The sequence below is a fragment of the Mobula hypostoma genome, chromosome 3, assembly GCF_963921235.1.
Source record: "Mobula hypostoma chromosome 3, sMobHyp1.1, whole genome shotgun sequence".
Taxonomy (NCBI): Eukaryota; Metazoa; Chordata; class Chondrichthyes; order Myliobatiformes; family Myliobatidae; genus Mobula; species Mobula hypostoma.
This window is the reverse complement of record NC_086099.1, coordinates 122,306,103-122,330,713: the sequence shown is the minus strand read 5'-3', so window position 1 is coordinate 122,330,713 and position 24,611 is coordinate 122,306,103. Positions and strand designations below refer to the sequence as shown.

At 44.6% G+C, this 24,611-nt stretch overlaps 1 protein-coding gene across 1 annotated transcript in view; it reads left to right on the top strand.

Moving 5' to 3' along the window:
* LOC134343732 (uncharacterized) overlaps positions 1-21,769 on the top strand; it is an 86,816-nt gene extending 65,047 nt beyond the window's left edge. The window contains exons 13-15 of the mRNA XM_063042482.1: positions 108-184; positions 10,979-11,114; positions 16,558-21,769. Of these exons, the coding sequence (XP_062898552.1) occupies positions 108-184; positions 10,979-11,114; positions 16,558-16,702 (358 nt within the window). The 3' untranslated portion in view covers positions 16,703-21,769. The remainder of the gene's footprint in view (positions 1-107; positions 185-10,978; positions 11,115-16,557) is intronic.
* The last annotated feature ends 2,842 nt before the right edge of the window (positions 21,770-24,611 follow it).

Genomic DNA, 24,611 nt, shown 5'->3' with positions numbered 1-24,611 from the left:
TGTGTGTGTGTGTGTGTGTGTGTAAGTGTGCATGCATGTGAATAAAAGGATAAGGTTTTCCGGTAGAAGTGGAGGAGTGACGTTGGGTGTTGTTTTGTGGATCTCAGGGTTCGCTACGTGCTTGTGGGCAATGGGACTCCAGTCTTCTTCAGCCAGTGGTCGGAGCCACTTACTACCAGCACAGGTAGGCTCGCCGATGTGATCAACAGGGTGAATGGGATTAGTCCAACTCCCAGACCTCCGCAGAGTTGGATCTACCGGGACAGTAAAATCTGAGGGACGTCTAAGGGAGAGCGTGGGACTGGGGAGGGCTTGGTGGATACAACCAGTGGAGGGGTTGTGAAGAAGCAGGGTGCCAACACCAGAGGACAGCGCTGTCACTATTCTTTCAGATCTGATCCGCAAGACACAAGACACAGGAGCAGAATGAGGCCATTCGGCCCGTCTAGTCTGCTCCGTCATTCCATCATGGCAGAGTTACTAATTTTCTCAACACCATTCCCCTGACTTCTCTCCGTAACCTTTGGTGCCCTGATTAATCGAGAACCTATCAACCTCTGCTTTAAATGTACCCAACACCGTGGCCTCCACGGCCACCTGTGGCAATGAATTCCACAGATTCTCCACCTTCTGGCCGTCGAAATTCCTCCTCATCTCTGTTCTAAATGAACATCCCTCTATTCTGAGGAAGAAATTCCTCCTTGTCTCTGTTCTAAATGGAAAACCCTCTACTCTGCAGCTGTGCCCTCTGGTCCAAGACTCTCCCACTGTTGGAAATATCCTCTCCATGTCCACTCTATCTAGCCCTTTCAATATTCGATAGGTTTCAATGAGATCCCCCCTCATTCTTCTAAGCTCCAGTGAGTAGAGGCCCAAATGCTGCTCGTGTGCTCACCCTTCCAGTTGTGGAGTCATTCTCGTGAATCTCCTCTGGACATATTCCAATGCCAACACTCTTCTCTTGGACCAGGGGCCCTAAGCTGTTCATGTTACTCCAAGTGCAGTCTGATCAATGGGTGATAAAGCCTCAGCAAGAATGTGATCCTCACACCATCCTCCCCCCCCCACACCTTTCCCTCACCTACACCTTCCCTCCTGACCCTTGCCTCAGCCCACTCTCCTCCTACGCTCTGCCGACTCTCACGCCTGCTCCGCCCAGCCCATCCTTTGTTCTTGTCCCTGACTCCCGCACCGTGCCTGAAATAATACAGGGAAGAGAGAATGATTTTCCAAAATTTAACATCGACCAATACATCACAGAAACAGGCCCTTCACCCACAATGTCGTGCAGAACCAATTAAATTAGAAATGGCTAGCTAAGCTAATCCTCTCTGCTACATAACGTCCATATCCATCCATTTTCCTCACAGTCATGTGTCTATCTAACAGTCTCTAATGTATCTGCCTCTACCACCACCCCAGGGACCACATTCCAGTCACCCACAACCCTGCATGTAAAACAACTTTGCCCTCACATCTCCTTTGAAATTACCCCCTCTCACCTTAAAAGATTGCCCTCTGGTATTAGATATTTCAGTCCTGGGGAAGAAGATACTCTCTATCTACCCTGTCTATGCCTCTCAGAATCTTATAATCCTCTATCAGATCTCTCCTCAGCCTCCACCACTCCAGAGGAATCAACACAAGGTCGTCCAGCTTCTCGTTACAGCTCATGCCCTCTAAACCAGGCAGCATCCTGGTGAACCTCTTTTGCCCCTCTCTGAAGCCTCATCATCCTTCCTATAGTGGGGTGACCAGAACTGTATGCCACAGTTCGGAAGCAGCCCAAATAGAGTTTTGTAACTTCCCGACTTTGGAACTCAGTGCCTCGACTGATAAAGGCAAGCATGCCATTTGCCTTCTTCGCTACCTTATCAACCTGTGTAGCCACTTTCACTTGGACCCCGAGATCCCTCTGCTCATCAACACTGTTAAGGGTCAATAGTAGTGGAAACCAGGGATATGAGCAACTCTGGCGTGACAGGTCAGCCACCAGCTTATTGAATGATAGGGTGTATTAGAGGGGCTGAATGGCCTGGTGGGGTGGTCCCAAGGCTTCCTGGGATAAGAAGGAGCCCTGTGAAGAGAGGCTGGATAGTCTGGGCCTGTGTTATCGGAATTTAAATGAATGAGTTAAGAAAAGAAAGATAAGCTTTTTAAACATGCTGGAAATCACACACAATGCTGAAGGAACTCAGCATCTATGGAGGGGAATAAACAGGCAACCTTCTGGGCCGTGACCCTTCGTTAGGACGAGAAAGGAAGCGGGGGGGCGAACCCAGAATAAGAAAGTAGGAGGGAGAGGGAGAGTAGAAGCTGATGGCTGATGGGTGATAGGTGAGACCAGGTGAGGGAGAAGGTGGGTGGGTGGGGGAGAGGAGGATGATAGGTGGAATAGGTGAAGGGCTGAAGAGGAAGGAAGCTGATAGGAGAGGAGCGCAGACCAAGGGGAAGGAGAAGGGACACCAGAGGGAGGTGAGGGGGATGAAGTGGAAGCTGGGAGCTGATAGGTGGAAGAGGAAAAGGACTGAAATTCCAGCATCTGTAGAATAACTTGGGTTTTTGCTTCTATTCTGGGATGGTGCCCTCTGGTCCTAGACTCCCCACTATGGGAAGCATCCTCTCCACATCCACTCTATCTAGATCTTTCAATATTAGGTAGGTTTTAATAGTTCTCCCCTGATTCTTCTGAAACTCACCTGACCCCCTCTCTTCCTTGCTACCTCACCCCTCTATCACCTCAACCCCACGCACCGCTGACATTGCTGATGAATGGGATTTTGCTCAGAGGACAGGCCACAGTGCATAGCACAGTAGAGGCCATTCGGCCCACTATGTTGTGCTGACCTTCAACCGCCACTAAGATCAGAACAAGGTGGATTGTGAGGTCAAAGGTCTATCTGAACATAGTTAAGGAACTGTTTAGTAGCTTTATAACATGGGGTTGAAGTTGTCCTTGAGCCTAGCGGTACGTGATTTCAGTCGTTTGTATTTTCTCCCGTTGGGAGAGGGGGGAAGAGTGAAGGATTAACACAGGTAACCGGGTCAGAGGACTCTGCTGACAGCAGCACACCAGAGCCCCCTATCTTGGTCAGCCTTTCTCATTGTCCCCAGGTGTAGCCCGTCTTCCTGATGTTAGCTTCAAGGTCGCATCACCAGTGTACTTTTGCCATCCTTTCTTCCGCTTTCCCTGGGGATTGCACATTAGCGCTTGCCTGCTGCTGTTGGTACTTGGCTAATGCCATCTTCTTTTCCTTCGTTTGGTCCTGGATGTTAGAAGGTTAGTCAGCTCTGTGACTTCCACAGGCTTGCGACTTTCACCGTACAACTTCATACGTCTTCGAGGTAAAGATCCTTCCAATCCCAGGGATGAAGCCTTTGGAGTTTCTGTAGCTCTGGGTTTTTTACAGGATAGGACTGCTAACCCCATGCCTTATCTTCCTCCTTTCACAGCCGTGCTTGGGACCGTCCGTGGCAGAGTTTGGGGTTAATGTAGGGTTAGTGTAACTGGGTGTATAACAGAGAAGTGACGGGCCTAACTTCCAGTTTCTCTCCCATGACCTATTAATCCAAGCTGGGTTGTTCTGTGGGTGCAGACTCTCCAGGGTCATTATCCATCCTGCAGCAGGGGGCAGCACATTCCACTTCATGGCCCTCAGAGTGGTGTAAAAGAAATAAAACTGGTACTGTAAATGGGTGAAAGGCATTTTACAATCCCAGTGTTTTGTTTACAAAAATACATTTATTATAAATTCAAACCATTACAGTACAATCACATTATAGACAGAAATTAGACAATTCACAATTAACACAGACTGAACTAAAACATCACCTTCTCATTGAGGACGGTATTTATCTTCCATGGTGCCCAACAATCCCAGAACACCTCTATGTTACTCTTTATCCACATCTACCCGGGCACGAGCATACCCCTTGAGTATTGCCAGGCAGTCAGCTGGTCCGAGTGATCCAGTACCCGTCTCTAGGACCCACAGATAGCTACCTTAGCCAATGCCAGGAACAGGTTAACCAGGACATCCCCTTCCTCCCTGCCCTCCCCTTACTGGATGGGACCGAAGATAAAGAGGGTGGGGCTAAAATGCAGCCAAAAGGTGAGGAGCAGCCTCCTCAGGTGGGAACCGATCCGAAGTGACGGAGGAAAGGGAGGTTGGCTCACAAAGAAAGTTTGGAGACAGTGCGGGTGGGAGGATAGGCAGGTGACAGAGAAGGGACGTGCTCAGTCCGATGGTTTGAGATGTGTCTATTTTAATGCAAGGAGTATTGTGAACAAAGCGGATGAGCTTAGAGCATGGATCAACACTTGGAGCTATGATGTTGTGGCCATTACAGAGACTTGGATGGCTCAGGGGCAGGAATGGTTACTTCAAGTGCTGAGTTTTAGATGTTTCAGAAATGACAGGGAGGAAAGCAAAAGAGGTGGGGGCGTGGCACTGCTGATCAGAGATAGTGTCACGGCTGCAGAAAAGGAGGAAGTCATGGAGGGGTTGTCTACGGGGTCTCTGTGGTTGGAAGTTAGGAATGGGGAGGTCAATAACTCTACTTGGTGCTTTTTATAGATCACCCAATAGTAACAGGGACATCAAGGAGAAGACAGGGCGACAGATTCTGGAAAGGAGTAATAATAACGGTTATTATTGTGGTGGGAGATTTTAATTTCCCAAATATTGATTGGCATCTCCCTAGAGTGAGGGGTTTAGATGGGGTAGAGTTTGGTAGGTGTGTTCAGGAAAGTTTACTTGACAAAATATGTAGATAAGCCTACAAGAGGAGAGGCTGTACTTGATCTGGTATTGGAAAATGAACCTGGTCAGGTGTCAAGTCTCTCAGTAGGAGAGCATTTTGGAGATAGTGATCACAATTCTATCTCCTTTACCATAGCATTGGAGAGGAATAGGAACAGACAAGTTAGGAAAGTGTTTGATTGGAGTAAGGGGAAATATCAGGCTATCAGGCAGGAACTTGGAAGCATAAATTGGAAACAGATGTTCTCAGGGAAACGTACCGAAGAAATGTGGCAAATGTTCAGGGGATATTTGCGTGGAGTTCTGCATAGGTACGTTCCAATGAGACATGGAAAGGATGGTTAGATACAAGATCCGTGGTGTACAAAGGCTGTTGTAAATCTAGCCAAGAAGAAAAGAAAAGCTTACGAAAGGTTCAAAAAACTAGGTAATGATAGGAATCTAGAAGATTATAAGGCTAGCAGGAAGGAGCTTTAGAATGAAATTAGGAGAGCCAGAAGGGTCCATGAGAAGGCCTTGGCAGACAGGATTAAGGAAAACCCCAAGGCATTCTACAAGTATGTGAAGAGCAAGAGAATAAGATGTGAGAGAATAGGACCAATCAAGTGTGACAGTGGAAAAGTGTGTATGGAACCGGAGGAAATAAACGATAATGAATACTTTGCTTCAGTATTCACTACGGAAAAAGATCTTGGCGATTGTAGGGATGACTTGCAGTGAACTGAAAAGCTTGAGAATGTAGATATTAAGAAAGAGGATGTGCTGGAGCTTTTGGAAAGCATCAAGTTGGATAAGTCACCGGGACCGGATGGCATGTACCCCAGGCTACTGTGGGAAGCAAGGGAGGAGATTGCTGAGCCTCTGGCAATGATCTTTGCATCATCAGTGAAGACAGGACAGGTTCCGGAGGATTGGAGGGTTGCGGATGTTGTTCCTCTATTCAAGAAAGGGAGTAGAGATAGCCCAGAAAATTATAGACCAGTGAGTCTTACTTCAGTGGTTGGTAAGTTGATGGCGAAGATGAGAGGCAGGATTTATGAATATTTGGAGAGGTATAATATGATTAGGAATAGTCAGCATGGCTTTGTCAAAGGCAAGTCGTGCCTTACGAGCCTGATTGAATTTTTTGTGGATGTGACTAAACACATTGATGAAGGTAGAGCAGTAGATTTAGTGTATGTGGATTTCAGCAAGGCATTTGTTAAGGTACCCCATGCAAGGCTTTTTGAGAAAGTAAGGAGGCATGGGATCCAAGGGGACGTTGCTTTGTGGGTCCAGAACTGGCTTGCCCACAGAAGGCAAAGAGTGGTTGTAGACGGGTCATAGACCAGTGACCAGTGATGTGCCTCAGGGATCTGTTCTGGGATCCCCACTCTTTGTGATTTTTATAAATGACCTGTATGAGGAAGTGGAGGGATGAGTTAGTAAATTTGCTGATGACACAAAGGTTGGGGGTGTTGTGGATAGTGTGGAGGGCTGTCAGCGTTTACAGCGGGACATTGATAGGATGCAAAACTGGACTGAGAAGTGGCAGATGGAGTTCAACCCAGATAAGTGTGAGGTGGTTCATTCTGGTAGGTCAAATATGATGGCAGAGTATAGTACTCATGGTAAGACTCTTGGCCGTGTGAAGGATCAGAGGGATCTTGGGGTTCGAGTCCATAGGGCACTCAAAGCTACTACGCAGATTGACTCTGTGAAGGCTTATATTAGAGAACAAATTGTTTCTTATACTGCAAGTGTTAAGAAAAAAGCTAATAAAGAAAGAATTGAATTAGCTAATCAGTTGAAACAATTAGACTGAAAATATGCCTTGGCTCCGGATCTTGCTTTATGTAAAAGGCATGTTGAAATTAAAACTAAATATGACCTTTTTTTAACATATCCTATTGAAACTCAACTCCTAAAAGATAAAAGTCTATTTTATATTCATGGAGACAAAACAGGTAAATTATTGGCAAAACGATTAAAAACCTCTACAGCTAAACGGCAAATTAAAGAAATTTATAAAGCTAATGGTGATAGGACAACTGACCATTTAGAAATAAATGATACCTTTAGAGAATTTTATTCTGAACTTTATAGTTCTGACCCTCCTAAAGATAATACTGTAGTGAATAATTTTTTGGACCAATTATGCATTCCTACACTTCCTATTGATAACCGAAAACAGTTAGATCAACCTATTTCTTATGAGGAAATTGCCGAGGCTGTACGTTCATTGCACTCGGGGAAGGCTCTGGATCCTGATGGGTTTTCTGGAGAATTTTATAAGGCTTTTTCCTCACTGCTTATACCTCATTTATGTTCAGTCTTTTCGGATTCCTTTAAGCTGGGTAGGTTGCCACAATCTTTTTATGAAGCTTCTATTTCGCCTATCCTTAAAAAGAATAAGAACCCAACCAAATGCTCTTCATACAGACCAATCTCCTTACTTAATGTTGATACTAAAATCCTATCCAAAGTTCTGGCTCGTAGGATTGAAAATATTTTACTATCTATCATTTCTGATGATCAGACTGGATTTATTAAAAATCGATATTCTCACTTTAATATTTGTCATCTATTAAATGTTATCTATTCTCCTTCTAAGGAGATATCAGGATGAGTGATATCCTTAGACGCTGAGAAGACTTTCGATGGGGTTGAGTGGAATTATTTATTTAAAACCTTAGAAAAATTTAATTTTGGGCCCGATTTCATTCAATGGATCAAATTACTTTATGTATCTCCCTCTGCTTGGGGTCTTTCTAATTTTCAGAATTCCAAACCATTTAAACTTCAACGTGGAACCAGGCAAGGCCTTTCAGTCCTTTGCTCTTTGATCTGGCCTTAGAAACCTTAGCCACTGCTTTTCGAGAATCTAGTGACATCACCGGTATTTTAAGGAGAGGTACTACCCACAAAGTTTCGCTCTAGGCTGATGACCTATTGCTTTTTATTTCTAATGACGAGACTTTGTTATCTCCTGCGCGTTCTTTACTCTCCTGTTTCAGCCAGTTCTCAGGATATAAACCGAATTTACATAAGAGTGAACTTTTTCCTTTGAATAATTTGGTATCAATTAATATTAACCTTCCTTTTAAAATTGTAAGAAATCAATTTACCTATTTGGGTGTAACAATTACCAAGAATTATAAACACCTACTTAAAGAAAATTTTCTTACCCTACTGAATTATGTAAAAAGGGCATTATCAAATTGGTCACCCCTCTCATTATCGTTGATTGGCCGAATTAATCCTATTAAAATGAATATCTTACTTAAATTTATATACCTTTTTCAGACCTTACCCATTCTTATTCCTAAATCCTTTTTTGATTCTCTTGATTCTATTATGTTTTCTTATATACGGAAAAACAGACATTCTCAATTAAATAAAGTTCATCTTCAAAAAGTTAAAAAGAATGGAGGTTTTATTACTGGGCAGTCAATATACGAAATCTTACATTTTGGTCATATTATATTAACCTTGAGGACTGTCCGGTATGGGTTTCTTTAGAAGCTAACTCGATTAATAAATTTTCTATCATTGATCTTCTTGGATCCTCACTTCCTTTATCTTTAAGTAAACTAACTGACAATTTGGTAGTTAAACACACTTTGAGGATTTGGATACAATTTAGAAAATACTTTGGTTTACTGAGATTTTCTCTTTCAAGTCCCGTTTTTTCTCATTTTTTTTAAACCTTCCATGACCGATCTAGTTTTTAAAGAATGGGATAGATTGGGTATTAAATGCTTCCAGGATTTGTTTGTTGGAGGAAGTCTCTTTTTGTTTGAGCAATTGTCAGCTAAATATAGCTTACCAAAAACCCACTTTTTCAATATCTACAAATTAGAGACTTTCTGCGATCTCAATTATATACATTTCCTAAAACTCCCAATAAGGACTTAATAGATGTAATTTCTAATTTGAAACCTTTTCATAATGGTTCAATATCCAATATTTATGGCATGTTGCTGGGAATGAGAAATGCTCCTTTAGACAAAATTAAGAATCTCTGGGAACAAGATTTACAGACATCAATTTCTGAGGAAACTTGGAATGAAATTTTTTAATTGGTTAACACTTCATCGTTATGTGCCGCCACTCCCTCCTACAATTTAAAGTGGTCCATGGGGCCTACATGACTAAGGATAAGCTGTCTTGTTTTTATCCAGATATATATCCCTATTGTGACAGATGTAACAATGGAGAAGCTTCACTCATTCATATGTTTTGGACATGTCCGAGTCTTGAAAAATACTGGAAGGAAATATTCCAAACTTTCTCTGTACTTTTCAAAATAAATTTTAAACCTAACCCTTTGACTGCCTTGTTCGGTATTGTTGGAGGAAAAGATATTATTTTGGAGACACCTGATTTGCACATTTTGGCTTTTATTTCTCTTATAGCCAGAAGGGCGCTCTTGCTTAAATGGAAGGATGTCGTTCCGCCTACACACGCTCAATGGTTACATGATATTATGTCATGCTTAAATTTAGAGAAGATTCGTTGTTCAGTTTCTGAATCTAGCCAAGACTTTCAAACATTGTGGGGACCATTTCTGAACTATTTTCAAAACCTTTGATTTGCTGCTAAAGTGCAGATCTTGGCTAATAACATATCTTACTATATTATAAGGATTTTTTTCTTTTTTTCTTTCTTTACCAAACAGCTTCGAACTTGGTAGAGGGCTTAGATTCTTTTTTTTGTATAATAAATTATCATATTTCAAGATTACGATTTAATTTAATTTACATGAATATAGGGTAATGAGATCACAAGTATGATTCAAATATAATGTATTTGGTATTATTTTATCTTTTTTTTACTTATAATATATATCTTCTTGTACTGTGTATTCTTCTGTGTAAAAATTAATAAAAATATTGAAAAAGAAAGAAGGCATACAGTGCATTGGCCTTTATCAACCATGGGATTGAGTTTAAGAGCCGAGAGGTAATGTTGCAGCTATATAGGACCCTGGTCAGATCCCACTTGGAGAACTGTGCTCAGTTCTGGTTGCCTCACTACAGGAAAGACGTGGAAACCATAGAAAGGGTGCAGAGGAGGTTTACAAGGATGTTGCCTGGATTGGGGAGCATTCTTATGACAATAGGTTGAGTGAACTCGGCCTTTTCTCCTTGGAGCGACGGAGGATGAGAGGTGACCTGACAGAGGTGTATAAGATAATGAGAGGCAGTGATCATGTGGATAGTCAGAGGCTTTTCCCCAGGACTGAAATGGCTAGCAGGAGAGGGCATAGTTTTAAGGTGCTTGGAAGTAGGTACAGAGGAGATGTCAGGGTTAAGTCTTTTACGGAGAGAGTGGGGACATGTTTGGCACAGCTTTGTGGGCCGAAGGGCCTGTATTGTGCTGTAGGTTCTTTTCTAGGCGAGTAGGGGCTGTAGCCTCGCACACTACATGTACATGGTCTCTTCCAGGCCTGAAAACTGACAGACAGGTGGGAGATCTATGTACGAAACGTTACAGGGCACCTCTCTTGACGTAGCTAGTGTAGTCACAGTTTTAAGCAAGACTCCACAGACCACATTGCCATAATGACGAGATCAGAGACCATTCTTCTTTTGCTCAGGCTGCTTCCCTCTTGTCTGGACAACTGCAATGGTAGGAAGGCCAAGTCTTCCTCAATTAACATAGAACATTACAGCACATTACAGGCCCTTCAGCCCACAAAGTTGTGCTGACTTTTTAACAGGCTCTAAGCTCAATCTAACCCTTCCCTCCCATATAGCCCTCCATTTTTCTATCATCCATTTGCCTGAGAGTCTCTTAAATGTCCTAACATATCTGCGTATAACGTCTCCCCTGGCAGTGCCACGCACCCACCATGCTGAATAAATAAAAACATACCTCTGACATCCCCTACACTTTCCTCCAATCCTCTTAAAGTTCTCCCAGTCAGTTGCCTCAGCCAGCTCTACCCTAGGGAAAAGTCTCTGTCTGTCCACTCTATCTCTGCCTCTTATCATCTCGTACTCCTCTATCAAGTTGCCTCTCATCCTCCTTCACTCCAGAAAGTAGCTCACTCGCCCTTTCCTCATCAGACCTACTCTCCAACTGAGGCAGCATGGTCTGGATTGGAGAGCGTTGGTGCTGAACAAGACAGGGATCCATCCTGAGTGAGTTTGTTTGGGAGGTGGGCTCAGACTGTGGGGGTAGGGTGTGCTGTGATTATCTATCCCTCTCCTCACACCTTCTGCTTCAAGTTCTTCCACACCAGGAGATCCAGGACGGGCGGCGAGCCTTGTCGCCAACCACAGTGACCGTCTGCAGCCTGCTCGCCACCCTCTGTCTGCTGCTGCCACTCTGTGTGCTGGGCGTGAGTACCTGGAGATACAATCGGTGAGTGAAGAGTACACAACCCCTCCGAGGGGCTGTAGACCATTGGTCCATTGTCCGTCCCCCAAGCGGGACTGAGATTGGGGCTCCGCCAGGAGCAGAGGGGGTCCTGTAATCGTGGCACTGAGCTGCGATGTCTGTCCAGGTTGTGACTCAGCTTAGTGGCTTTTTAGGCTCATAGGGGTGGCTGTTGTGGACAGAATCAGGTTTATTGTCACAGGCATGTGGCATGAAATTTGTTAACTTAGCAGCAGCAGTTCAATGCAATACATAATATAGAAGAGAGAAAATAATAATAATAATAAATAAATATATATATATATCAATTACAGTATACGTGTATTGAATAGATTTAAAATAGTGCAAAAAAACTGAAATACTGTATATTAAAAAAATATGAGGTAGTGTCCAAGGGTTCAATGTCCATTTAGGAATCGGATGGCAGAGGGGAAGAAGCTGTTCCTGAATCGCTGAGTGTGTGCGTTCAGGCTTCTGTACCTCCTATCTGATGGTAACAGTGAGAAAAGGGCACGCCCTGGGTGCTGGGGGTCCTTAATAATGGACGCTGCCTTTCTGAGACACCGCTCCCTGAAGATGTCCTGGGTACTTTGTAGGCTAGTATCAAGACGGAGCTGACTAAATTTAAAGCCCTCTGCAGCTCCTTTCGGTCCTGTAGTAGCCCCTCCATACCAGACAGTGATGCAGCCTGTCAGAATACTGTCAACAGTACAACTATAGAAGTTTTTGAGTGTATTTGTTGACATGCCAAATCACTTCAAACTCCTAATGAAGTATAACCACTGTCTTGCCTTCTTTATAACTGCTTCAATATGTTGGGACCAGGTTAGATCCTCGGAGACCTTGACACCCAGGAACTTGAAACTGCTCACTCTCTCCACTTCTGATCGCTATATGAGGATTGTTATGTGTTCCTTCATCTTACCCTTCCTGAAGTCCACAATCAGCTCTTTCGTCTTACTGACGTTGAGTGCCAGGTTGTTGCTGTGGCACCACTTCACTAGTTGGCATATCTCACTCCTGTACACCCTCTCGTCACCACCTGAGATTCTACCAACAATGGTTGTATCGTCAGCAAATATGTAGATTGTATTTGAGCTGTGCCTAGTCACACAGTCATGTGTATACAGAGTAGAGCAGTGGGCTAAGCACACACCCTGAGGTGCACCAGTGTTGATCGTCAGTGAGGAGGATATGTTATCATTAATCCCTACAGACTTTTGGGGCTAACCTTCTGGTTAGGAAGTCAAGGATCCAATTGCAGAGGGAGATACGGAGGCCCAGGTTCTGCAACTTCTCAGTCAGGATTGTGGGGTGTTAGGGGTCAGGTTAGGGATGACCGGGGGGTTAGAGATCAGAGCAGTAAATGAAGAGTCAGGGGAAGGAGCTGATTGTTGGAGTCCAGGTTGGCAGTCGAATGTCAGCAGTTCCAGAAGTCGGATTGGCAGGCACTGAGGACACCAGCGATCCTCAGATGGGCAAGACCTGGGTCAGAGATCCACACGGGTGGGACTCACACGTGACAGTCACCACCACCCAGGTCGCAGGGGGTCGGAGGTCCATGCAAGTCTAGAATTTGAAGCCCGAAGGCCAAAACCATGATGGGCTAGTCCTGGGGTCGATAAATAAGTCGGAATCTGAGATGCCAGAGAGAGGTGGCATGGACAGGTAGTGCACGCCAAGCTCCCAGCATCAAGTTCTCACTGCCATACTGATATACCCACTCACGGCACTCCGATCGATGTAATCTCCACCATGTGTGTCGGCCAGAACCCCTCCCAATCTGTAAGGACACTCCATCACCCAGGACAAACCCTCTTCTCATTGTTACCAATGGGAAGGAGGTACAGAAGCCTGAAGGCACACCCTCAGTGACTCGGGAACAGCTTCTTCCCCTCTGCCATCCGATTCCTAAATGGACATTGAACCATGAACACTAACTCACTATGTTTTATTTCTGTTTTTTTTTCTTTTGCACTACTTATTTAACTTAAACATGATATATACTTACTGCAATTCACAGTTCTTTTCTTTATTATCATGTACTGCATTGTACTGCTGCCACAAAGTTAACAAATTTCATGACACATGCTGATGATAATAAACCTGATTCTAATTCTGGTTCCCTACACCTTCTCCAGTGTTAATCTCTACAACCTCTCTCTCTTCCAACTCACCCAGTTCCACCTTCCTCACCTTCCCCATCACCGACTCTCCATCTCCATCTCTCCTTACATCATATCCATCCCCCTCCTCTCTCACACACACACACACACACACACACACACACACACACACACCTTCCCCATCACCAGCTCTCCATACATTATATCCATCCCCCACCTCGCTCTCTCTCTCTCTCTCTCTCTCACACACACATCTTCCCCATCACCAACTCTCCATCTCCATCTCTCCACACATCATATCCATCCTCCTCCTCTCTCTGTCTCTCTCACACACACACACACACACACACACACCTTCCCCCATCACCAGCTCCCCATCTCTATTCTCTCTCTCACCCTCCCTCTCTCCCCCTCCCCTCTGTCTCCCTCATCTTTCTCACCACCTCAATCACTCGCTCCTTCTCTCCCCTCCATCTCTCTTTCCCACCTTCCCCCATCTCCATCTCTCTCCTCATCCCAAATTTCTCTCCCCCCTTCCCCAGTCTCCAATTTCCTTCCAACTCTTCATCTCCATCTCTCTCTCCCAGCTTCTCCTCACCTCCTGTTCCCTTCCACCCTACCCTATCCCATCTGCAGTCTCTACCTCTCTCAGCCACTCACCTTTCCCCATCTCCAGCTCCTGTCCAACTCCCCATATCCATCTCTTTCTCTAACCATAGTCTCTCTCTCTCCCCAACCCACCTTTCCCTATCTCCAGCTCCTGTCCAACTCCCCCATATCCATCTCTCTTTCCCTGTCCAGTCACTCCCTCTCCCTCCCCCATCTCCAGTTCCCTTCCAATTCTTCCCCATTTCTAACTCTCCCTCCTCACCCTGTCTCTATTTCTCTATTGTAAAATGGAGGGCTATGTGGGAGGGAAGGGTTAGATTGATCTTGGAGCAGGTTCAAAGTTTGGCACAACAATGTGGGACAAAGGGCCTGTACTATGCTGTACTGTTCTATGTTCTCTTTGTTATTGTAATTGACCTTTTGAAACTACCTACTATTTGGGATATTGAGTAAGGCCCATACAGAGCATGTCTACCACCCTGCCTTCCTCGAAAAATTCAGATCAAACTAGAGCTATGGATTTCCCTGCGCAAGTCACACCAACAATCCCTGAGCAACCCCTGGCTTTTCAAACATAGACAAATCCTATCCACCTGTATATTGGCCTTTTGAGAAGTTCATTGTCCGTAAGTCAATTAAAGACATAGGAGCAGAATTGGGCCATTCAGCCCATCGAGTCCGTTCTGCCATTCCATCATGGCTGATTTAATATCCTTCTCAACCCCAGTCTCCTGTCTTCTCTCCAAAACCTCTGACACCCCTACTAATCAAGAACCTATCAATCTCCACTTTAAACATATCCAAAGACTTGGCCAAGCACAAGCAAGAGGAAATCTGCAGATGCTGAAATTCCAAGCAACACGCACGAAATGCTGGAGGAACTCAGCAGGCCAGGCAGATCTATGGAAAAGAGTACAGTCAACATTTCAGGCTGAGACCCTTCAGCAGGGCTCAAATGATCAAGGGCCTCAGTCCAAAACATTGACTGTACAGTACTTCTTTCCATAAACGCTGCCTGGCCTGCTGAATGACTTGGCCTCCACAGCCATCTGTGGCAAAGAAATTCATAAATTCTCCACCCTCTTCGTCTCTGTTCTAAATGGACATCCCTCTATTCTGAGGCTGTGTCCTCTGGTCCTGGACTTCCCTACCTCTCCCCAGCCTCTCCACATCCACTCTGTCTAGGCCTTTCAATATTTGATAGGTTGCAATGAGATCCCCCTCATTCTTCTTAACTCCAGTGAGTACAGACCCAGAGCCATCAAACGCTCCTCATACATTAACCCCTTCATCCCCAGGATCATTCTCGTGAACTTGCTCTGGACCCGTCCAATGCCATTGCATCATTCCTTAGATAAGGAGCCCTAAGCTGCTCATAATACTCCACAACATTTGGACAGATTTTAACAAATAGTATTGCAGGCAAAACCCGGCACTGGTCAAGCTCTTGACCTCTTATTTAGAATGGATCTCTATCAAATATGGGGAGATGTCTTTGGAATGAATTTGATTTTCCAGAAGGTTCTAGATCAATGAAATTGTTGATGAAACAAGGAAGGCTCAAGGCCCCAACCCTGGGTCTGATACATTAGCTAATAGAACCAGTGTGACAGGAGACGAGGTACAATTCGCCTTCCACCTGCTAAAATACAGAATGAATCAGTCAGTACTGACCATTACTGAACAACCCTTGCTGTCTGGACGACGTTGGCCCAGCTTCAGATCTGGCTGACTGTGGGATGCCTTTTCTGGTTAAGTAGGACTGTACAGGCCCTTTGGCCCATCACAACCATACTGACCTGCTTGCCCATCCCTACTCATCCCATCTGCTTGTATTGGGATGATACTATTTCATGCCTTGCCTGTCTAAATGTCCGAGTGCCTTTTAGACATTGTAGTTGAATCTGATCCCATCACCTCTTCTTCCATATAACAACACCTCTCAGTGTAAAATCCCTCCCTTTAAATCCTCTTTACTTTTGTTTCCTTTCCCCTTCAAACTCTGCCCTCTTGTTTTTGATGCCCCAACTACAGCAAAATAATTCTATCTTCCCTACCTATGCATCTTATCGTCTCTTATAATTTCATGGGATTATTAGACCGAAAGGCTTGTTCCCATTGGGACCAGTACACTTTGGCCCAATGAAATGGCCGTTCCAATTAGCCAAAGTTTCATGAAAGTCGTTAAAAACGTTAAAAAAAAGACAGTCGTTTAACTGAATAACAATTTATGCATTTAAATAAAACACAGAACAAATTAGAACACCACCAATACTACAACAGTACTATAAAACTCTACTAGTTCCAATAGTTATCCAATACTACCACAGTACTATAAAACTCTTCTAGTTCCAATAGTTATCGGTGAAGGATAATTTGACCTCACAGCAGTTTCTGGCAAGGAAGTCCAGAGGTTCACCACTCTCTGACTAAAGACAACCTTGTATTCTGAGTCTGTGTCCTCCCATCCTAGACTCCGCCACTATTGAACACATCCTCTCCATGTCCACTCTTTCTAGGACATTCAATATCCAATAGGTTTCAATGAGACACCCCCACCCCATCCCTTATTCTTCCATTTACATATGCTGTCTTCAGGAGCAGAGGGGAGGTGATCTGTGGGACAAAGCCTGTGTGTAGACATTGTGACTGTGATTATCTCTGCTGCCCTGAGAAAGTGTTTTTCGCTTAAGGACCAAACGGAGGTGGCTGGTGTGGAGATCATTTGTCCTCGGGTGCCTGAACCCCATCCACCTGTCAGGGGCTGGAACTGCTCACGGGGAAACTGCCGCTGACTCCAGCACACCAGGATATGAAGAGGGAACTCCTCGGCACTGACACTGTGTGTGGGTTCCCCTCAGGACTCAGGACCATCTCATATTATTCCAAGTTTTGAGGTCACTGAGGAAATGTTGCTGTGTTATCCATCGGGGAAGCTCTACTCATTATCAGTCTGACTACTGTGAGATGCTCTGCGTAATGCAGCCACACCGTCAAAATCTCAGTCCCAGCTTTTCACATCAACTGTCCCCCAACAAGATTCCCTCAGCTAAGTTTCTGGAATATTCCAACTGCCCGATCAAGAGTTAAGGAGGGACCTGAACTTGCAAGAGAAAGGAAGATTCACTTCTAGACCCACGTTAAAGAAGGAGATCCGTTTCTAGATCCACATTAGAGAGGGAGATCCATTTCTAGATGCACATTAGAGAGGGAGATTTACTTCTAGACCCACGTTGAAGAGGGAGCCCCCACTTTAAGACCCATGTTAGAGAGGGCGATCCACTTCTAGTCCACATTGAAGAGGAGACACACTTCTAGACCCACATTAGTGAGGAAAATACACATGTAGGTCCAATTTAGAGAGGGATACCCACTTCTAGATCCACTTTGTAGGAGACCCGATTCTAGAGAAACACCCACAAAATGCTGGAAGAACTCGGCAAGTGAGGCAGGTTCAATGGAAATAAATAAACAGTTGACATTTTGGAACAAGACCCTTATTTAGGACTGAAAATGAATGGGGAAGACACTAGAATAAAAAGGTTAGGGGATGGGAAGGAGGTCTATTTAGAAGGTGACAGGTGAAGCCAGGTGAGTAGGAAAGAGCTGGAGAAGAAGGAATCTGATAGGAGAAGAGAGAGAAGGAAAGAGGAGGGGCACCAGGGGGAGGTGATAAGCAGGTGAGCAGAAGGTAAGAGACCAGAGTGGGGAATAGAGATGATGGAAGGAGAAGGGGGAAAAATTACTGGAAGGAGATATTGATGTTCATGCCATCAGGTTGGAGGCTCCCCAGATGGAATATGAGGTGGTGTTCCTCCACCCTAAAAGTAGCTTCATCATGGCAGAAGAGGAGGCCATGAAGCAACATCAGAACAAGAATGCAGATAGGAATTAAAATGGTTGGCCACCAGGAAATTCCAGTTTTGGTGGATAGAACAGAAATACTCAACAAGGTGGTCCCCCAATGTACATCAGGTCTCACCAGTATAGAGGAGGCCACATTGGGGACACCAGGTACAATAAACAACCCCAACAGATTTTCAGGTGAAGAGTTGCCTCACCTGTAAAGATTGCTTGGGGATCTGAATTGAAAGAAGCAAGGAGGTGAATGGGCAGGTGTAGCATTTCTGTCTTTTGCAGGGATATGAACCAGGTGAGTGATTAGAGGGATAGGAAAAATGGACAAGGGAAACACGGAGGGAGCGATCCCTGCGAAAAGAGGAGAGTGGGGATGAGGCAGAGGTGTGTTTGGTAGTAGGATCCCATTGAAGATGGTGGAAGTTGAAGAGAAATACGTGTTGGATGCAGAGGCCCATGGGGTGGTTGGAACTCTCTCCCTGCTATTGCAGTGGGAAGATGGCCATGGATGTCCAGAAATGGACGAGATGTGGATGAGGTTAGCATCAATGGTGCAGGAAGGGAATCCGTTCTTTGGAGAAAGAGGACAACAGACTAGAAAGGTAAGTATTATCCTGGGAACAGGTGAGGTGGAGGTGAAGGAACTGAGAACAGGGAATAACTCTTCTAGACCTATATTAGAAAAAGAGAAGCACTTCAAGACCCATATTAGAGAGGAGGACCCACTTGTACATGGAAGACATCCTGAGTCTCTTCAAGCAAATGCATCCGCACTTGCCCCTCTAACCAGAGATTCTTCTTGCCCAGATAAATTCAGGAGTTTAAAGTAACTACTCTTTGTGAAATCCTGCTGAGAAACATTTGCTTTTTAACTAATTAAAGCTGCTTGGTATTTTCATATCTCTTTGTGAGGAAGAAAGTGGAAGATGTCATCTGTGCCACATATACAGCGGCCAGTGCCTCCTGTACCTAGTAAAGTGATCTCTGAGTATATGTTCATGGTCCTATACTGCTGTAGTCTGTTGACTTTAATGTTCAACATGTTGATTTACTGTCCCTCTCAATCCCATTCTCCCTGTAACCTTTAAAGTGCAACAGCTACATAAAAAGACAGAGCTGGCGGACAGTAAGGTGCAAGATCAGAACAAGGTGGATTGTGAGGTCAAAGGTCTATCTGAACATAGTTAAGGAACTGTTTAGTAGCTTTATAACATGGGGTTGAAGTTGTCCTTGAGCCTAGCGGTACGTGATTTCAGTCGTTTGTATTTTCTCCCGTTGGCAGAGGGGGGAAGAGTGAAGGATTAACACAGGTAACCGGGTCAGAGGACTCTGCTGACAGCAGCACACCAGAGCCCCCTATCTTGGTCAGCCTTTCTCATTGTCCCCAGGTGTAGCCCGTCTTCCTGATGTTAGCTTCAAGGTCGCATCACCAGTGTACTTTTGCCATCCTTTCTTCCGCTTTCCCTGGGGATTGCACATTAGCGCTTGCCTGCTGCTGTTGGTACTTGGCTAATGCCATCTTCTTTTCCTTCGTTTGGTCCTGGATGTTAGAAGGTTAGTCAGCTCTGTGACTTCCACAGGCTTGCGACTTTCACCGTACAACTTCATACGTCTTCGAGGCAAAGATCCTTCCAATCCCAGGGATGAAGCCTTTGGAGTTTCTGTAGCTCTGGGTTTTTTACAGGATAGGACTGCTAACCCCATGCCTTATCTTCCTCCTTTCACAGCCGTGCTTGGGACCGTCCATGGCAGAGTTTGGGGTTAATGTAGGGTTAGTGTAACTGGGTGTATAACAGAGAACTGACGGGCCTAACTTCCAGTTTCTCTCCCATGACCTATTAATCCAAGCTGGGTTGTTCTGTGGGTGCAGACTCTCCAGGGTCATTATCCATCCTGGCAGCAGGGGGCAGCACATTCCACTTCATGGCCCTCAGAGTGGTGTTAAAGAAATAAAACTGGTACTGTAAATGGGTGAAAGGCATTTTACAATCCCAGTGTTTTGTTTACAAAAATACATTTATTATAAATTCAAACCATTACAGTACAATCACATTATAAACAGAAATCAGACAATTCATGATTAACACAGACCAAACTAAAACATCACCTTCTCATTGAGGACGGTATTTATCTTCCACGGTGCCCAACAATCCCAGAACACCTCTATGTTACTCTTCATCCACATCTACCCGGGCACGAGCATACCCCTTGAGTATTGCCAGGCAGTCAGCTGGTCCGAGTGTTCCAGTACCCGTCTCTAGGACCCACAGATAGCTACCTTAGCCAACGCCAGGAACAGGTTAACCAGGACATCCCCTTCCTCCCTGCCCTCCCCTTACTGGATGGGACCGAAGATAAAGAGGGTGGGGCTAAAATGCAGCCAAAAGGTGAGGAGCAGCCTCCTCAGATAGGCGAGTAGGGGCTGTAGCCTCACACACTACATGTACATGGTCTCTTCCAGGCCTGAAAACTGACAGACAGGTGGGAGATCCGTGTACAAAATGTTACAGGGCACCTCTCTTGACGTAGCTAGTGTAGTCACAGTTGCAAGCAAGACTCCACAGACCACATTGTCATAATGACGAGACCTGAAACCATTTTTCTTTGGCTCTCGGGGCTTCCCTCTTGTCTGGACAACTCAAATGGTAGGAAGGCCAAGTCTTCCTCAATTAATATAGAACATTACAGCACAGTACAGGCCCTTTGGCCCACAAAGTTGTGCTGATCTTTTAACCTACTCTAAGATCAATCTAAACCTTCCCTTCTACATAGTTCTCCATTGTCTATCATCTATGTGACTATCTAAGGATTTCTTAAATGCCCCTAATGTATCTGTCCCTACTATTGTGTATTTAATATTTCAGTAGTATTCTAACTATATTGTTTGATTAAGCATTGCTGTTAATTTAAATATCTCATTACTGGATACATGTAAAGGTACGTGAATGACACACATCATCATGTCATACATGCGCATCTCACTGAAGTATAAATTAAACTAAAGAACATACACAAGGTATTCCTGACTCCATGTTTTCCATAAGACCATAAGATATAGGAGCAGAATTAGGCCATTTGGCCCATTGAGTCTGCTCCACTATTTCATCATGGCTAATCCAATTTTCCTCTCAGCTCCAATCTCCTGCTTTCTCTCCGTGTCCTTCATGCCTTGACCAATCAAGAATCTATCAACCTCCGCCTTAAATATACATAAAGACTTGGCCTCCACAGCTGCCTGTGGCGATGAATTCCACAGATTCACCACTCTCTGGCTAAATAAGTTCCTCCTCATCTCCGTTCTAAAACAATGCCCCATTATTCTGAGGCTGTGTCCTCTGGTCTCTGGACTCGCCCACTATTGGAAACATTGTCCCCACATCCACTCTATCAAGGCATTTCATTATTCAATAGGTTTCAATGAAGTCACCCCTCGTTCTTCTGAATTCCAGTGAATACAGGCCCAGAGCCATCAAACGCTCTTCATATGACAAGCCATTCAATCCTGAAATCAGGATTTTTCCTTTCAGTTAGTTTTATGTTTTGGAATTACAAAACATAACAAGTACCACCACCCCTGTTAGGGCGAAGCCTGCACCCACCAGTCTCTGCGTAAAAAATCTACCCCTGACATCCTCCTAAACTGTCATCGAATTGCCTTAAAGCTATGCCACCTGGGATTATCCATTTCCACTCTGGAAATATGTCTCTGACTGTCCACTCAATCTGTGTTTCTTATGATCTTCTTCACCTTTATCAAGTCACCTCTCATCCTCCATCACTGCAAAGAGAAAAGCCTGAGTTTATTCAACCTCTCCTCAAATGACATGCTCTCTAATCCGGGCAGCATCCTGGTAAATCTCTGCACCCTCTCCAAAGCCTCCATATCCTTCCTACAGTGAGGGGGCCAGAAATGAACACAATATTCCAAGTGTAATCTGCAACATGGAGCTGCAACATTACCTCATGGCTCTTGAACTCAAAAGCCAGATTGGCAGATAATCAGCTAATACTGGGCCTACAATCCAGCAGCCTGACAGGACAACGTAACAACCAATTAATTAACGAACTGCACCAGTCAAGTGTATTTCATGTTAAAATAAAGATTTTTTTAAAGATTAGGTTTATTTGTCACATTCATTAAAATATACAGGAAAATGTGTAATTTTGTGTCAAATGAAATCAGCGGGGATGTGCTAGGGCAGTACGCAAGTGTTGGCACACTACCAGTGCCAATATAGCATTCCCACAACTTAGTAACCCTAACCCGTACGTCTCTGGCACATTGAAGGAAACCGAAGTAGCCAGAGGAAAGCCATACAGTTGTGGGTAGGATGTACAGTCTCCTTAACAGACGGCAACAGGAACTGAACCTCCATCAGTGATCAGTGGCTCTGTAAACCGCTGCGCTAACCATACGATGCCCACAACAGGCAAAAGGAGAGATGGAGAATCTACGTACAAAGTCAAACCAGGTCAGGTTGAACGCACACTCATACAGTGAGGTACAGGATCAATGATAATCTTATTTACAATGGCATCACAGGCAAAACATACATTATAAATAAAATTATACTCAGAGACCAGTACCTTCTGTACCTAATAAAGTGGCCACTGAGTGTACGTTGGTGATCTTCTGCTGCTGAAGCCCATCCAATTTAAGGTTCAACACGTTGTGCATTCAGACTTGCTCTTCCGCACACCACTGTTGTAACACATGGTTCTTCGAGTTACTGTCACCTTCCTGTCCGCTTGAACCAGTCTGCCCATTCTCCTCTGGCAGTTCACATTAACAAGGCACGTTTGTTGTCTTTTGTACATGTTTGTTTGTCCGTCTTTGTGTGCAGTTTTTCATTGATTCCATTGTGGTTTTTTTCGTGTATACACTGAGAATACCCACAAGAAAATGAATCTCAGGGCTGTATATAGTGACATATATGTACTCTGATAATAAATTTACTTTGAACTTTTGAACTTTAATCTCACTCATGTCATTGAAAGTGGGCATGCAGGTACAGCAGGCGGTGAAAAAGGCGAATGGTATGCTGGCATTCATAGCAAGAGGATTCGAGTACAGGAGCAGGGAGGTTCTACTGCAGTTGTACAAGGCCTTGGTGAGACCACACCTGGAGTATTGTGTGCAGTTTTGGTCCCCTAATCTGAGGAAAGACATTCTTCCCATAGAGGGAGTACAAAGAAGGTTCACCAGATTGATTCCTGGGATGGCAGGACTTTCATATGAAGAAAGACTGGATCGACTTGACTTATACTCGCTGGAATTTAGAAGATTGAGGGGGGATCTTACTGAAACGTATAAAATTCTAAAAGGATTGGACAGGCTAGATGCAGGAGGATTGTTCCCGATGTTGGGGAAGTCCAGAACAAGGGGTCACGGTTTGAGGATAAAGGCGAAGCCTTTTAGGACCGAGATGAGGAAAAACTTCTTCACACAGAGAGTGGTGAATCTGTGGAATTCTCTGCCACAGGAAACAGTTGAGGCCAGTTCATTGGCTATATTCAAGAGGGAGTTAGATATGGCCCTTGTGGCTAAAGGGATCGGGGGTATGGAGAGAAAGCAGGTACAGGGTTCTGAGTTGGATGATCAGCCATGATCATACTGAATGGCGGTGAGGCTCAAAGGGCCGAATGGCCTACTCCTGCACCTATTTTCTATGTTTCTATATACACTGACTCATTGCCTCCATCGCCTCCATCATACTGTGGTGTCCTTGGTGAATATGCTGGGGGAGGGGTTTTGAGCTGTGCTTGGCCACACAGCCTGTGTGTGTAGAGAAACTACAACAGGGGCTAAGCACACGTCCTTGAGGTGTGACACACACACAATGCTGGAGGAACTCAGCAGGTCAGGGACAATCTATGCAGAGGAATAAGGAGGCGGCGTTTTGGGCCGAGATTGCTGATGGAGTGCATGAACAGAGCACGAGGCTATTCAGACTGAGTCCATACCAGCTCTCAGCGAGAACTCCGCCTCACCCCTCCCTCCACCCCCTGCTCTTCCGCAGAGCTTTGCTAGTTTTCTTCTTTCAGGATTTGGTGCAGGGTTTGCACTCCAAATGCTGTGAGTGAAGTTCAAGTTCAAGGTTATCGTCATTGACCTGTACACATGTATACAGCTAAATGAAACAGCGTTCCTCTGGGGCCACGGTGCAAATCACAGTCCATACCCTCCGTGTATGTCCGTGGTTTTCTGCTGCTGTAGCTTATCCACCTCAAGGTTCAACGTGTTGTGTGTTCAGAGATGCTCTTCTGCACACCACTGTTGTAACACATGGTTATTTGAGTTACTGTTGCCTTCCTGTCAGCTTGAACCAGTCTGGCTATTCTCCTCTGACCTCTCTCATTAACAAGGCACTTTACACCTACAGAACTATTTCTCACAAGATGTTTTTGTTTTTTGCACCCTTCTCTGTAAACTCTAGAGACTGTTGTGCATGAAAATCCCAGGAAATCAGCAGTTTCTGAGATACTCATACCACCCCATCTGGCACCGACAATCATCCCATGGTCAAAGTCACTTAGACCATAATTCTTCCCCATTCTGATGTTTGGTCTGAACAACAAGTAAACCTCCTGACCATGTCTGCATGCCTTTATGCATTAAGTTGTTGCCACATGATTGGCTGATTAGATATTTGCATTAACCAGCAGGTGTACCAGTGTACCTCATCATGTGGCCACTGAGTGTGTGTCACATGCAGCACGTAAAATAATGTTAACAATGTTGACAGATAAAAGTATTTTATAGATGTTCAAGTTGACATGAAGTGCACATATGACATACAGTATAGTTAAATACACAACAGTATTATTGTTACTGGTGCTGTCATAAATATTGTCTACTGGGTGGTATTAAAGGTGTTCAGAGGTCTCA